This window comes from Camelina sativa, chromosome 15 (assembly GCF_000633955.1).
Source record: "Camelina sativa cultivar DH55 chromosome 15, Cs, whole genome shotgun sequence".
In the NCBI taxonomy this organism is placed as follows: Eukaryota; Viridiplantae; Streptophyta; class Magnoliopsida; order Brassicales; family Brassicaceae; genus Camelina; species Camelina sativa.
In genome coordinates, this window is record NC_025699.1 from 11018583 (window position 1) to 11034167 (window position 15585).

The 15585-nt window shown below is 36.2% G+C and overlaps 3 protein-coding genes across 4 annotated transcripts; all 3 read left to right on the plus strand.

Moving 5' to 3' along the window:
• Positions 1-2857, plus strand: LOC104746400 (transmembrane protein 53-like). Its single transcript, XM_010467865.2, has 6 exons — positions 1-77; positions 741-855; positions 970-1761; positions 1843-1948; positions 2088-2296; positions 2388-2857. Exons 3-6 carry the CDS (start codon positions 1022-1024, stop codon positions 2656-2658), a joined length of 1326 nt encoding a protein of 441 aa, XP_010466167.1. The 5' UTR covers positions 1-77; positions 741-855; positions 970-1021; the 3' UTR covers positions 2659-2857.
• On the plus strand, positions 3070-6420 carry LOC104746399 (phytochrome-associated serine/threonine-protein phosphatase 1-like). Its single transcript, XM_010467864.2, has 10 exons — positions 3070-3363; positions 3656-3802; positions 3888-3955; positions 4358-4415; positions 4920-5030; positions 5121-5171; positions 5277-5420; positions 5512-5607; positions 5700-5771; positions 6061-6420. The coding sequence occupies exons 1-10, from the start codon at positions 3283-3285 to the stop codon at positions 6142-6144; spliced, it is 912 nt and encodes a 303-aa protein (XP_010466166.1). The 5' UTR covers positions 3070-3282; the 3' UTR covers positions 6145-6420.
• On the plus strand, positions 9384-11471 carry LOC104746401 (F-box protein ETP1-like). Of its 2 annotated transcripts, XM_010467867.1 has the most exons (3): positions 9384-10688; positions 10994-11044; positions 11109-11471. In XM_010467867.1, exons 1-2 carry the CDS (start codon positions 9446-9448, stop codon positions 11002-11004), a joined length of 1254 nt encoding a protein of 417 aa, XP_010466169.1. In that variant the 5' UTR covers positions 9384-9445; the 3' UTR covers positions 11005-11044; positions 11109-11471. The 2 variants fall into 2 exon arrangements, with proteins under 2 accessions (XP_010466169.1, XP_010466168.1); XM_010467866.1 differs by having other exon boundaries at positions 10994-11471.

Here is a 15585-nt window from a genome sequence, read left to right on the forward strand (position 1 = left end):
AAAAAAAGAGAAAGAAAAAAAAAGACAAAACACAAAATTTCATCTCTCTCTTTTCCCTCTTCTCGTCTCTCTTTGTGGTGAGTTTTTTTTTTCCTTGCTCCGATTCACAACATTTACTCTTCTTCCTTGCCCCCGCACCATCTTTTCTGTTTTATTGCTCTGATTTTCTTCAATTTGCTCTTCTGGAATTCGATTTGATTTATTTTGCGTACCCAATTCGTTAGCGGGTTTCGAAATCTTTTGGTTTTCCGTTTGGTTTAATCATTGTCTTTATTCGTTGCCTCTCCTCCCGTATAACGGGAAGGTCGCCATTGTCACGTCGAGAGAGATCTATCTGCGAGATTGATCAAGCTCTTCTTCTTTTTTTTTTTCGTTTTGGGTTTTTTTTTTTTCTCAAACTGTTTTCAATTTACGGTAAAATTCCTCGTGGTGTTGTTTCTATTGCAAAACTGGGGATTCAACCTCTCCACCATCTCAATTGGGTTGTTTATTTTGGGGGAATAAAAAGTTTTAATTGTTCATCAACGTTTTTTTCTCATCAGTTCTGGGGTAGAGGAAGACATAATCCAATTGAAAAAAATACTTTTTTTTTTGTTAGAGGTGGGGATCATCATGATTTTTGAGAAGAACAAATAGTAGAGAAGATTAAAGTTTTTTTTTTTCGCCTTTGTGTCAACATCATAAGCTTTAAAACTGTTTAAACTAAAATAGATAATTTGACTTGAAACAATTTCTTGCAGGTAAGTGTTATTTGGCTGGGAGAGAAAGATTGATTTGACTTCTGACAATTCATCAGTCCATTAGAGGTCGGGCTGTCAAGTTTTGACAGCCCGAGTTTGAAGAAGAACCTTCCAGGTAATTTAGCACCATGTCCCTACAATCTTGGAGTCTTACACGCGTTTTAAACATGTCTGTCTTTGTGTGTGTGTCTCCATACTTATTACAAATCTATCTCTTCTTATATAACAGGGACTTGTTTTTCTATTATTGAGTTTGGTCTGCTGCTAGATTTTGGCCAATCATGGGTTCTTTGTCTGGGATCATCCAACGGCCACTTGTTGCTGCTGCTGCTGTTATTGCCGCTTCTGTCTCTGCTCATGTCTCTGAGAGGTTCTCTTCTCTTAGATCACTAGTTCGAGGTTCTGAGTCAGAGCAGATTGTTACTGCTTCAGTGTCTGGTTCTGTTCAGGACGAAAGCTCCTTGTGGGTTTCTCAACACACAGCATCCAAGCTCGCGGATTTATCCTTTCTGTCTAGAATTCGTGTTCATGTACCAAACGTTGATCTCCTAGCTACTAATCCATGCTGTGATCTAGCTCCTTCTCTTACTTCTCTGTCCGCTCTTCGTAGTGTTTATCAGTCTGCAGAATTGGCGAAGGCATCGAAACCATCAGCATTCACAATCGGGGCGTCACTTGTGGTTCCTGATGTTTCCTATAGATGGCATTTGCCTGAGACTAGGGCGGTCGATGTGTCTGGTTCCTCGAGCTGTGCATTGGAGAAGAATAGAACTGTTGTGGTTTTGCTTGGATGGCTTGGATCAAAGCAGAAGCATCTTAAAAAATATGCGGAATGGTATACTTCAAGGGGTTACCATGTCATCACATTTACTCTTCCCATGAATGAGATTATGAGTTATCAAGTTGGAGGCAAAGCAGAGAAGAATATTGAGTCGCTGGTTAATCACTTGGCTGATTGGTTAGATGAAGAGCAAAAGAAAAATCTCGTCTTTCACACCTTCAGTAACACAGGGTGGTTAACGTGAGTTCTATCTATATCTCCGGGTTTCTTTCATGTGTTTTACATTTTACTGAGAGAATTAACCATTTATTGCATATGCAGATATGGAGCCATTTTGGAGAAGTTTCAGAAGCAAGATTCATCATTGATGGGAAAGGTTAAAGGTTGCATAGTGGATTCAGCTCCTGTTGCTGCTGCAGATCCTACGGTAAGCAATGGTTCTTGCATTCATAGCTATGTTTACACGTTTTTAAGCCATCATGACGGAACTTGATTCATTCTTTTTATAGATTTCTGCACTCTATTCGTTTGAACTTTCTGGATACTAAATTGGCATGTAAAAACAGGTATGGGCATCAGGTTTCTCAGCTGCGTTCTTGAAGAAGAACAGTGTAGCCACTAAAGGATCTGCAAGCTCATCATATGAGTCAAACGTAGGAACACAAACTAACGGTATAAACTTCTCACAGCCTAAACCTGCCGCAACAGAAACTGCTTTGCTTTTGATTCTTGAAAAGTTCTTTGCGGTGATTCTAAATCTTCCCAAAGTAAACAGGTAGCAAACTCTAGCTTTTTATCAAACACATTCTTTCATCCAGTTCCTATGATTTCACACTAACAAAGTCACGCAATCATATTATTCACAGGAGACTTGCGGATGTTCTAGACACTTTATCATCAGCACAACCAAGATGTCCACAGCTATACATTTACAGCTCTGCAGATAGAGTTATACCTGCGGAACAAGTTGAATCATTCATTGTAGAGCAGAGGAAAGCAGGACACGAGGTCCGAGCTTGCAACTTCATATCTTCACCTCATGTAGACCATTACCGGAGTAACCCAGAACTGTATACAGCTGAGCTTAACCATTTCATGGACAACTTTGTCCTTACTTGCTGCCACCATTCTTCATAGCAACTTCCACTTGTTGCTAATTTTTTTGTTGTCCTTTTCAACTCTATACACACAAAAGAAAAGAAAAAGTTACTAATTGATGATTCTTTTGGTTTGGATTGGTATTAACATCCATTCCTTTGTAAATTGTTGGATTATGTAAATTTAGGAGATTGAAGATTCAACAAAGTGATGTCCTTTGTATCGGAATTTTTGTTAATTTGTTCAAGGAGGGTTGTTGAGACGCAGATCATAAAGTTTTTGTCACTTTTCTGTAATTATCAAAATTAAGAGGGATCACAATCGTAATTTTTACAATGAGACGCTGGTACGTCAACGATTGCGTTTGATCGAAAAAAAATACAAACGCAAAAGTGTAATTTGTGCGTTTGAAGCGGCGGAGATCGATCTGGGATTTGGGTCGAGATCTTTTTTTTTTTTTGCCTTTGCCGTATTGTGTGTCATTTTGTGGAACTCGAACCTCTCATTCTCTCATTTTTTTTTTCTTTTTCATCTCTTCCTCTTACGTAAGAACCCTAACGAAGTCGAAGATTCTCTGGTAGATCTATCTTGATTCGATTTGATTCGATTCGAAAGAGGTGAAGTTCTTACTAAGTCAGAGGTATATAACAGAGAGAGGAAGCTATGGATTTGGATCAATGGATTTCCAAAGTTAAAGATGGTCAGCATCTTTCCGAGGACGAGCTTCAGCTTCTTTGCGAATACGTATGTCATCTTCTCTTTACTTGCCTTTCTCTTCTGAATGGATTAATGTACCTGTTGAGTCGATTGAGGAGCTTCTTCTTCTACTTTGGTGTATCTGTATATCTTGATGGAACGTGAATTCGAATCTGGTCTGTAATTACCCTCTGTGTAGTGATTTTAGGGTTTTTGTTCTTTCTATTCAAGTATTCAACTATGGATGTATTCAGATGTAATTTTATTGTCCTTCTTTCTCAGCGATTGATTGTAGATTAGCCAAGATTGCATAACCAGGAGATGTTTGTAATGTTTACAGGTGAAAGAAATACTCATTGAGGAGTCAAACGTACAGCCTGTAAACAGTCCTGTCACCGTCTGTGGTGATATACATGGCCAGTTTCATGATCTCATGAAGCTTTTTCAGACTGGAGGTCATGTTCCAGAGACAAATTACATATTTATGGTACAGAGTTTTTCTTTTTTCTTTTCTCTCTTATTGACATTATTTGATATGAATGCAATCATGATATGCTGTGGGAAATTCGCAGGGAGACTTTGTGGATAGAGGTTACAACAGCCTTGAAGTCTTCACTATTCTTTTACTTCTTAAAGCTAGGTAAGTTTTTGGGACTGTTGTCATCATAGAATCTTGCCTTTGATATACCCTTGTTTGTGCTTTTCATTGTGCTTAATACGAAGTTATAGTGTAGTAAGCAATTAATCTTGACAATTGTTTATCTTTCCTTGGAAGAGATATGCCCATTGACTTATTGCAGTCTAATAGTCCATACGAGAATGGTCATTGCTTCTCAAGCATCTCATGTTTGTCTGTTCTTACATTTTCGAAAGATACCTAAGATTTGAATGCTCTTTCACTATATACATGTTCTCTGGAGAGTTCTATTTTAGGTGTAAAATCCATTGTTTTTTCTTGGAAGACTTTGGGGAATTTATATTTCTAGCTTTCTTTGCTGTGGGCATGGAGTTGCTTTTAATTCCTTTGTATTTTAATATGTAGACATCCAGCCAATATTACACTTTTGCGTGGAAATCATGAAAGTAGACAGCTAACGCAGGTATGTGTTATTCTGTTCCTTTACTATCTATTATTGTGCTTTTAAAGCAGTAGTAGGAGGTAAGTAATTTTGATTATCTTCTGGTTGTTATAACAGGGTTTTGAAAGTTCTGATTTTGTACATGTGGCAATGCCATGTCAAGTTAGCTAAGATGCATTTTATGTGAATCGAGTATTGGAAAGCTAATTTCAGAAGGTGCTTCATATAGTGCCAGTCTTTTTTTTAGCATGTGTGTTCTCCTTGTAGCTCTTGTTGTATCTTCATCCCTAAACTGTTGAATCTCTTAGTTGATACAATATGCTTTTAAGGCACAAAGTTTAGCGATAATTGTATTTTAACGCACTCCTGAAAAACCTCTGCTAAGATTAATTTTTACAATTAGCCTTTGAATGCAATTCGATTATAGATTCCTTTTAATCTGTGGGTAGGATGATCAAAATATTTTTACATGGATTGTCGACATTGGATATTCCGTTGTAACACATAACCATTTATGCTGTCTAGGTGTATGGATTCTATGATGAATGCCAAAGGAAGTATGGTAACGCTAATGCGTGGCGATATTGCACAGATGTTTTTGACTATCTTACCCTGTCAGCTATTATAGATGGCACAGTGAGTTATTTTGTTCCGCAGCTTGGCATTATCGTTGATAACGCATAAGTAAGCTTTATGCTATACTAATATAATGTTTGCGTCGTCTAGGTTCTATGTGTTCATGGTGGCCTTTCCCCGGATGTTCGGACAATTGATCAGGTTAAACTCTAATTTAATGTTTTTGGCTTCACCTGTCAAGTATGCTTCTAGCTCAACAAGTTATTAAGGTCATCCACTCACTCTTCATCTTGTTGTGGGCTCTAGATAAGACTGATCGAGCGAAATTGCGAAATTCCTCATGAAGGGCCCTTTTGCGATCTTATGTGGAGCGATCCTGAAGATATTGAAACATGGGCGGTTAGTCCACGTGGAGCTGGTTGGCTTTTTGGATCCAGGGTTACCACTGAGGTATGTTTTTTCCTCTCAAAATAGTAAATTGCTACTGTAACTAATAAATCAATTTCACATCTCTGATATTTGAGTTTGGCTTTTTATGCAGTTTAACCATATCAACAAGCTTGATCTAGTATGCCGCGCCCACCAGCTTGTACAAGAAGGTCTCAAGTACATGTTCCAAGATAAAGGCCTTGTAACTGTGAGTGTCCTGCTTCTAATGAATTGACATCTTTTATACTGGGCGTTTTGAAACTCTGCTTAATGACGTTCATTTTTGGTTATTTTGTGAAGGTGTGGTCTGCACCTAATTACTGTTACCGCTGTGGCAATGTCGCGTCTATATTGAGTTTCAATGACAACATGGTGAGACATCTCTTTAATCTTATCTGATTGAATACTCTTATCTTCTCTTTTCATGCCATGCCAGCATCTGTTTGTAAGTAGAGGGTATTTTAATGCTTCAGTTATAATAAACACTTGTTCATCTGCTATAAACTTCTTCAAGCAACGGTTTTAGGAGGATTATAGAAAGAAATATAGATAAAATAAGCGCGCAATAAAATTCGAATAGCTGCTTTTGTCATGGATCGTAGGTTTCTGCATTGTCAATGGGTAGAATGATTAAATTTATTGAGATATTTTGTGTAACCAGGAAAGGGAAGTGAAGTTCTTCACAGAGACAGAAGAGAACAACCAAATGAGGGGGCCAAGAAGTGGAGTTCCGTATTTCCTATGAAGAATCAACACACTATTATATTTGCTGTGATGATAAAGATGATGATGAAGCCATTGCTACCATTGGCAATATGTTCAGTGTTGAAAAGGTTAATATATAATTATATATATTATCTACTGATGGGTTTCACTTACTTCGATTATTTTTGTCCTCCTCTAGGTTACATTTTCCATGTGAAATTTATAAGTCCAACACTTTGGTAATAGTTATTAGTCGTTTTGAGTCTTTTTGCTCATGTTTCCCCCAAATCTTTCTTCTGTATGTTTTTCTATTTTTTCTCATTTTTCACTTACACTGTTTCCTTATGCTGTTGTTGTGAAGATGACATTAATTCTTAAAATAATTAAACATCGTTACAAATGGGACACTGAGTAATATAAATCAATAGATGTTGGGATCTAGCTATTTTATTCATTCCTCACTTTGTTGTGATACGGCTTTCAGATCTTTAATCAAGGTTTGGTAAGCAATGTAGAGAATAGTAATAACTATTGACGTCTCCTCAGTTCTTCTTCCTTTAATTGTCCTTGTCGTGTTGGAGGATCACCGGAGCTGCCGGTATACTAAACTACCACTCTCAACGGTTCCGTGCTACCTCTCCGTGTCCGCGAGTATCTTGTGAACAGCTCAACAAACACCACCGAAAGCAAGTAGCGTCCCGGAACAAAAGCCATCATCGTCTGTAACCACAATCGCAATCGCAAACTTCTCCCTCGCATGAAATGAAATCACGGTTAAACACAGCGTTCGGAGGAGCGTTTGTGTTGAATGTTGAATATAAGACGCCACGCAGACCTGAAGGGAAAGCGAGAATAACAAAGCTAGGAGCTTGAGAAGAACTATGTTTGCGTCTTGAATGTTTCCACACGTATAACGCCAGAGACTGAACTGGAGAAGATTTTCGTAACTCCTTGCATTTGTCAAACTGAAAGCCGAACTATTAACTCTGACCGAAAATAAATTCCACCATCTTTTTGTTTTTGTTTTTGTTTGTCAACTACTTCTTAGAAATTCCACCATCTTATTATTATTATTTTTATGTTTGTATTAGCATTACAAACAGGATAATCATTCTATGCATGAACAACTTAAGTACCAAAAAAAAGGTTATATTTTTGTAAATACTGTATTTAGTTTTTTACACATCAAATCTTGTCGATTCGCTAACAAATAAATTTGTATGAAATAGTCAAATTGTCAAGATTTACATGGTTAAAATCTGATCGATTGATTGAGCATTGAGCATCGACTGATTGAGCATTGAGCATCGATGACACTGATGTGTTTTCATCAACTCAGATGAATTATTTTGGAGAACTTGTATCAAATTAATTCATTTATTGCCATCAAATAACAAAATCCATGTAAATCTTTCACGATTATAGTTACCAAAAACAAACTTAACAGCAAAAACCATGTAAATTGGCAAAATCAATGTTATCTTTAACCCTACTGACAGTAGTAAGAGCTCAGAATCCTTGGTAAGGAAGGAGGTGGCAAGGGAGGAGGAGAAAGTTCATATGTAAAAATTTAACCAAACAATAAAAGTAGTGACTTTGTAACCATCGTTGTGGGTATAAATGTACTAATAATATAAAGATAATTTGTTTAATATTTAAATGAAATATTTTTATTCTAATGAAAAATATAAGGTATTAAACTTCTAAATAAAAATAAATAAGGTATTTTAAAGTTTTTTCAAACTAATATTGTCGTAATTTATTTTGATAGCTAGCATTTTGTGGATCATTAGGTTCTCTCAGTTATTGGTTCTATGATTTTAATGGATTTGGAAATCCAAACAAAATTCATGTGTTATTTAATCATTGATTTTAAAATAGTTATCAAAATTATGTGTTATTGGTTCCATGATTTGCAAATACTTGTTAAAATCCATTGTTATTCATTCAATGATTTGTTTTTGGATTTTCAAATCCACATTATGTTTTACATGGATTTGAAAGTGTAAAATAGAAGGATTCAAATCCAAGGATAAAACATGTTATTTCAAAATCCATATGTTTTGATTTTAAGAATTTACAATTCCATACTGATTTAGAAATCATCTCTCCAATAACAGCCATTAGTATTCAATTTTGAGAACTTTTGTATTCAATGATTGACAAAATTAACCATTCATGAAGTATGACCATTTATTACGATATTAAATGATTAAAATTTATTGATCATTTGTAATTAAGCAGTACTATTAAGTCTAAGCGAAAGTAGATTCCACCATCTAATTATTAGTACTATTATTTATTTATATTCAAATATGTCAACTGATAAATTGTATTAGTATTACAAATAGGATTAATCATTCTATGCATGAACAACTTTAGTACCAAAAATAAAAGGTTACATGTTTGTAAATATTTAGTTTTTACACATATCAAAACTTGTTGATTCACTAACAAATAAAATTTAATGAAAATTCAATTAGCAAATAAAGAGATTTCTATCATTTCTTATCCTATAAATAATCATTCTCATATATCCTTCCACTATATCTCAAATCCTAAATAATTTCATTTTTAATGTTTTTTTATGGGTCAAAAACTCAATTAAGATATCATTGTAAGAGTTTGATTTTATATTTGGTTTCGTATATATTTTATATTTCAATTTTATTTCTTCTTTGCTTTGATGTAATTTTTCCTTTCTTTTTTGTTTTCTTGTAGTATTTTTTTTAATTTAAAATTTAATCGTATAATAATTTTTGATGGCTATACTAAAATTAATTTATCGATACATATTCAAAAATATTAATTATGACCATCTCAAAATAAGAGAATGAAGCTAAAAAAGCCATCTCCATTCTTTACTTTGGATGTTTGATTTCTTACATATTCATGTATCTTTATTTTATTTTTTTTAATTTGCAATGTTTTAACAAAAGAAATTTTTGTAATATAATTATCGAATCAATTTTCCTTAACTCTCTCTTACCTCTAAAAAATTTATAATACATTTTTTGTAAGAATACTCATCATTATTATTAGTTTGTGATTTAACATATAATAATTATATATATAAAGATCATATGTTTTATTTGTTTTGGTAAGAATACTTCACCAAAGTCACCCCTATGATCTGTCCCAACTACTGCAAACCGCAGAAGAACCAATTCAATCACTATTGGCTTCATATCAAACCGACATTAAACCAGAATTCCAACTTTTAATTTCCTTTTCAACATAATAATTAAAATTGTTATCCCCACCACTAAAGACAAAAAAAAAAAAAAGAAAAAAACCAAAAACCTAACTGTGCGATCATCTGAGACTGTGATCAATCATCAATGGCGATACCGGATCTTCCTAAAGATTTGGTGGAAGATGAGATCCTCTGTCGCGTTCCGGCCACATCCCTGAAACGGTTACGATCTACTTGCAAACGATGGAACCGTTTGTTCAAGGATGATAGGAGATTCGCGAGTGAGCACTGCGAGAAAGCCGCGAAGGAGTTTCTCTTTCTTATCTTGACAGAGAAGATGAGGATTTGTACCGTGAGCAAAATCAATCTTCCCCAACATGGAGATGATGCTCTTCCTCCTCCTTCTCCATCTGTAGAGGTAGGAAGAGAGCTTAGCCTCCCAGATCCGTATTATAACAATTCAGAACAGTTCGATATAGATGAAGCCTTTCCCTGCGATGGCTTATTGTTATGCACCCACGATGGCCACCCCGGCCGCGGATCTCAAATAGTGGTTTGGAACCCGTTGAATGGTCAAACCAGGTGGATCGAAACCGGAAATCGTTGCAGGAGAGGCGGCCTCTTTGTTCTCGGATACTGCTGCATCGGTAAGAGAAGAAGAAGAAGAAGAAGAAGAAGCTACAAAGTTTTGTCCTGGGGTTATTCTTTCAAGAATGCAGAAATCTACGAGCTTAACTCTGATGTTGTTGATTCGTGGAGGAGGATTCCTGATGATGATCTCGATCCACCAGGCTGGTGCATTCGGATCCATAACGACTCTTCTGTGTCTTTCAAGGGAAATACTTACTTTTTCGCTTGCGAGGAATCAAAACCGCATCTTGGCTGGTCCTTGTTCAGATTCGATTTCTCAACTGAGAAATCATCTCTATTTGTGCCTCTTTCCTCTCAGTGTCCACTGCCTGAAGTTATGAGGCTTTCTGTTGCTGTAGGCGGAGAGAAACTTTCTGTGTTATTACAGCCCGATTGTACATCCAAGGCTGAGATATGGGTGACGAGTAAGATTGATGACTCCACCACCACCAAAGCGGTGTCCTGGAACAAGGTCTTAGCATTGGATTTGAGCCGTGATCTTCAAATTAATGATTTGGTAAGGTTTGTGTTTGACGAGGATAAGAAAGTCGCCGTGTGTTGTCAGAAATGGGTGCATGCCGACGGAATCCACTGCAACGACAAAGTATACTTTCTCGGGGAGGATAATAAAGTCAGTGAATTTGGTTTTGGTCTCAAGGTCGACGACTTAGGAATGTCAGATATTTGGCCAGTTATTCATAATTACGTTCCCAGTTTGGTTCATATCGAGCTACCTGTTGGAGGTAAAAGAAAACGAGGTGACTAATCTGTTCACCGTGTTTGCCTGCCTCAGAGTTGGTGTTTTGATGTCTTTACTCACATGGAGATATCTTGAGTGTCTCTCCTAATGATTGCTTACTGTTTTGATGTCAGGTTTTAGCATTTTGATTTAGCTTTTTGAAAGGATTAGCTTATTGATGATGGACACAAACTGAGTGTAGTTATTGACATTTTTATTTAAGCTGCATTTGCCATCTTGTTGTTACAAAATTATTAGATTGGATCATGGACTTATCCTCATCATTAAAATTTGTACTTTTGGGGGGCACTGACTTGCTTGCAGGAAGTAGCTGATAACAGCTGTGTGTACAAAAACGAGGTTCCTCATCACTCTGTAAGTGAAACGAACTCAGATCCTAACGGATGTGGCTTCTGAGTTCTGACCCTACTCTTTTCAGAACCAAGGCTGTGCGTTGTGCCAAGTGTCAGCATAGGGAGGTCGTCTTCTTCCATATCTTATCTCGATAACTATTGGTTATGCTACAAGGAATTAACATAGCTATAATTGAATGCGAGGCGAAGAAGGAATGACAATTGTTCTTTGTCTGATGTAACCCGAATTGTGGTCATCGCTGGAGATAAATGTATAGATAGCATTTCTAGTTTCAATTGTTCAATCATCCACTTATGTTTTGATGAGTTTATGTGAGTTTAGGATCATATTTATGTTAAAAGTAGTTACCAGTAAGTGTAAGATGTGGAATGATGGGAAACAACCTTCTGCCCCTGTTAGAGACAAATCCGTATTAGGAGATAGTATCTATCTAGTCGTGTTATGTAATGAGAATCCCACATTGTGTCTCACCAAACATAAAGATTGAAACTTGTTTCTCTCGAACCGAAAGCAAATAGTGTGTAGCGTGCACGTTTTATTGGGCTTTAAAGTTATGGCCTATTAATACCTCACAAATATTAGTTAATGATTTCTTCTAAATCAGCGGTGATTAAAGACACGCTGGCCTATTCGTGGATGACGTGGGACAATCCGAACCGTTAAGAGATTTCCGTGAATTCAACGCAGCTGTGTGTGTATCATCAATTAAAGAACAAACTGAGTAGCACTCAATTTTGAGGAGTTTCTTATTCAATGATTGACAAAATTGTCTATTCATGAAATATGGCTAGTTATTACGAATTTGCGATATCAACTGATTAACGTTATTGATGATTTGTAACTAAGCAGAACTACTAAGGCCATGTTTATTGGCATAACTGATGGCCTGATCTTAGGCCTTAAAAAAATAAAATTTAATGAACAGTGGCCTTTAGATCAGGCCTTTTGATCTTATTTGGGATCAGTTCTTGGGCATGATCCTCGGGTATGTGGCTCGCTGTTTGGACGAAAATTTTATTCCCAAATCATTTTTTTTACTTCGTTTCATTTTCATTTTTTCTATCTGGAACTCGTGTTTCCTTCTTCTTCTCTCCCAAAAGGCGAAACGCCGACTGATCTCTTCTTCTCCGATTCTGGTGTGTTCCGGCCATTAAAACACCAATTAAACCGATCTCTTCGTCTCTTCTTCTCCTCGTATCCTCGTGTCCACCGATCTCGTCGTCTCCACTGTCTCTGTTGTCTCGCCAAGTCAACCGATCTCTTCGCCTCCTTGTCTTCTCCGTCTCCTCTATCTCCTCCGTCTCCTCCGGCTTTATAGAGAAGGTAAGCTCCGTCGATTTAAACCTAATTTCATCTCTTAATTAGGTGTCGATTTAGGGTTTGATTTAGGGTTTCGATTTAGGGTTTTTATTTAGGGTTTCGATTTAGGGTTTCGATTGAGGGTTGCGATTGAGGGTTTCGATTGAGGGTTTCGATTGAGGGTTCCGATTGAGGGTTTCGATTTATATTTACGCGATTTATGGTTTTTATTTAGGGTTTCGATTTTAGGGTTTCAATTGAGGGTTTCGATTGAGGGTTTCGAGTTAAGGTTTAGATTTTATGCCTTTCGTGTGTTGTATTGATAATAAACCCTATAATAGATTTGTATGAGTGAATTGTAAACGTTTTTGTCCTCTTTCTCCTCTGTCTCCTATGTTTTAACTCTTGTTTTTGGTTTGTTTATGAGGTTAAGGAGGGCAAAATAAATCGGACCACTATCAACATCATTCCTTACTCGCAGGTGAAAGGTAATTCAAATGGTTTATTTGTGTCTGAGTAATGGTTTGTAGCTTGTTTTGAATCGTTTGTTTGTTAACTTTACAAATTGTTTTGGTCGTTTGTTTGTTTGTGTCTGAGTACCTTAAATTGGTTTTGTTTGTTTACTCGCAAGTAAAAGGTTAAGTGGTTTTAAAAAATGGTTTCAAAAAAATGTTTGTTTGTGTCTAAGTTGAATGGTTTGTTAACTTCATAAACTAGTCCACTTTTCATGCTCATTTACACATATATTTCATTTAAGGTAGTTGATTATGTAACTGATAGGATGATTTCCTTTGGCCAAAGTCCCTTTCTCGTTCTCGTTCACTTTTCTTTCTCGTTCTCACAGACCTCTCCTCATTTCTTTGGCTAACGTCACTCTCTAAATATATACTCTGACCAAACTGAACTTTAGTTGTGTAGTAACTGATTATTAAGAAATTTTTGACTGAAACTGAACTTGAGTGTTTTAAACTGAACTGAACTTTAGTGTTTTAAACTGAACTATTATTTAAAACAGTAAATGTCCTTTATTTACTTCTGATTTGACTGAAGTAGGTAATGGTTACTATGAATTAAAATTCTCTAACAACACAAAACTTTGAATTAAATGATCTTCTTAACTTCTCTATATTATCCAATCTCATTTCCTTCTTTCTTACCAATCTATTAAGACTTTCCAATAATCTCTCGTTCTAAATCTGCTTTCGTTCTCATTTCCTTCTTTCGTTCTAAATCTGCTTTCTATGGAATCAAATAATATTCCTAATAGTCAGTCTCAATCCTACTTTAGTCTTCAAAACTTCCCATACGACAGTTTCGCTCCAAATGTAAACCTTGGTTCCTCTCAAATCCCTTCTTTTAGTTCACAAACTAGTTCACACCCGAGTCAACCTCTTAGTCAAACAGAAGAGACAGCAGAACAACGTAGGGAGAGAAGGTTATGGTACCCACAAGATGACTTAGTCCTAATAAGCGCCTGGTTAAACACATCTAAGGATGGGATTGTTGGGAATGATCAACCGTATGGGTCCTTCTGGAAGCGCATTGGTGATTATTATGCAACAAGTGATCATGTCCTTGGTGGTGGTGAACCAAGGCTCCCTGATCATTGTAGACAACGATGGCAAAAAATCAGCAGGGAAGTCAGTAAGTTCTGTGGAGCATACGCAGAGGCAAAGGGTGAGAAAGCTAGTGGCATGAATGATGTGGATATCCCACTTTCAATGCTCACCACTTCCGGCGACGGTTTCGAATGAACAAGCCGTTGTTCTTGCGTATTGTGAATCGTCTCAGTGAAGAAGTTCCATATTTTAAGCCAAAAAAGGATGCAACCTTCCGGAATGGTCTATCACCCCTACAACAATGTACAGCAGCAATTCGACTTTTAGCATATGGGACTGCGACAGACTCGGTTGACGAATACATACGTCTTGCTGCTTGTACTGCTCGTAAATGTTTGGAACATTTTGTCGTCGGGATAGTTGACTTGTTTGGCACTGAATACCTACGCCGACCAACACCAGAGGATCTTCAAAGGCTACTATTTTATGGAGAACAGAGGGGTTTTCCCGGGATGGTTGGAAGCATTGACTGTATGCACTTGCAGTGGAAAAATTGCCCAACCGCTTGGAAAGGAATGTATTCAAGAGGCACCGATAAGCCAACAATGGTTTTGGAGGCAGTAGCTTCACAAGATCTCTGGATATGGCACGCATTTTTTGGAGCTCCAGGTACTTGTAACAATTTAAATGTCCTTGATCAGTCACCAGTATTTAATGACATTATTTACGGTCGAGCTCCCGAAGTTACGTACTATGTCAACGGAAATGAGTATAATTTGGCTTACTATCTGACGGATGGTATTTACCCGGAGTGGGCGACATTTGTTAAATCCATCCCACAACCACAACATCCGAAACATCGTTTATTTGCACAAAAACAAGAAGGTGCACGAAAAGATGTTGAGCGTGCATTTGGAGTCTTGCAATCTAGGTTCGCCATGATTAAAAATCCAACTCTTTTATGGTCAAAGGGTAAAATTGCATATATAATGAGAGCATGTCTCATACTGCATAATATGATTGTCGAAGATGAACGAGATTCATACACACTCTATGACGAACAAGAATTCCAACAAGAAGATGGAACTGGAACTACTCCGGATCTTACCTTTTCAGTAACTATGTCTTCAAATATTGAAGGTTTAGGTGAAGGTCATACATTAATTCGTGATAAACAAGCACATCGCAAATTAAAGGAGGATTTGATTGAGAATATTTGGAATAAATTTGGTCATTTGTATTAATTAAATAAAATGTTTGTCTTCTTTAAATAATTAAGTAATAATGTTTTTTTTTTTTAAATTTAATAAAAGTTTTATAAGTTTTTAATAAAATGTTATTTTATAAATTTTAATAATTGTAATATGTGTAATAAGAATATTAATAAAAATTTTATTAAATAGTTTTAAACATACTTAAATTATATATTAAACATTAATCTTTGTATTTATTCAACATTTTTAAATTTCTATAAGAATATTATAATATTAAATCTTAAGATCTTATACCTGATCTCCCAATAACTAACTTCTTAACAAAACTAACTTCTTAACAAAAGATTTTAAGACCTGATCTTACAATATTTTTACATTATTTCTCATCTAAGAACACCCCCACATGATCCCCAAATAAACATGCCCTAAGTCATGAGCGAAAGTAGATTCCACCATCTTATTTTTTTTT

Bases quoted from the DNA above. Each gene is read 5' to 3' on its own strand.
- LOC104746400 (XM_010467865.2), top strand. From the start codon at position 1,022: ATGGGTTCTTTGTCTGGGATCATCCAACGGCCACTTGTTGCTGCTGCT. The intron at 1,949-2,087 runs GTAAGCAATGGT...ATGTAAAAACAG, and splicing joins TTGCTGCTGCAGATCCTACG to GTATGGGCATCAGGTTTCTC. The intron at 2,297-2,387 runs GTAGCAAACTCT...TATTATTCACAG, and splicing joins AATCTTCCCAAAGTAAACAG to GAGACTTGCGGATGTTCTAG.
- LOC104746399 (XM_010467864.2), top strand. From the start codon at position 3,283: ATGGATTTGGATCAATGGATTTCCAAAGTTAAAGATGGTCAGCATCTT. The intron at 3,803-3,887 runs GTACAGAGTTTT...GGAAATTCGCAG, and splicing joins AGACAAATTACATATTTATG to GGAGACTTTGTGGATAGAGG. The intron at 4,416-4,919 runs GTATGTGTTATT...TATGCTGTCTAG, and splicing joins AAAGTAGACAGCTAACGCAG to GTGTATGGATTCTATGATGA.
- LOC104746401 (XM_010467866.1), top strand. From the start codon at position 9,446: ATGGCGATACCGGATCTTCCTAAAGATTTGGTGGAAGATGAGATCCTC.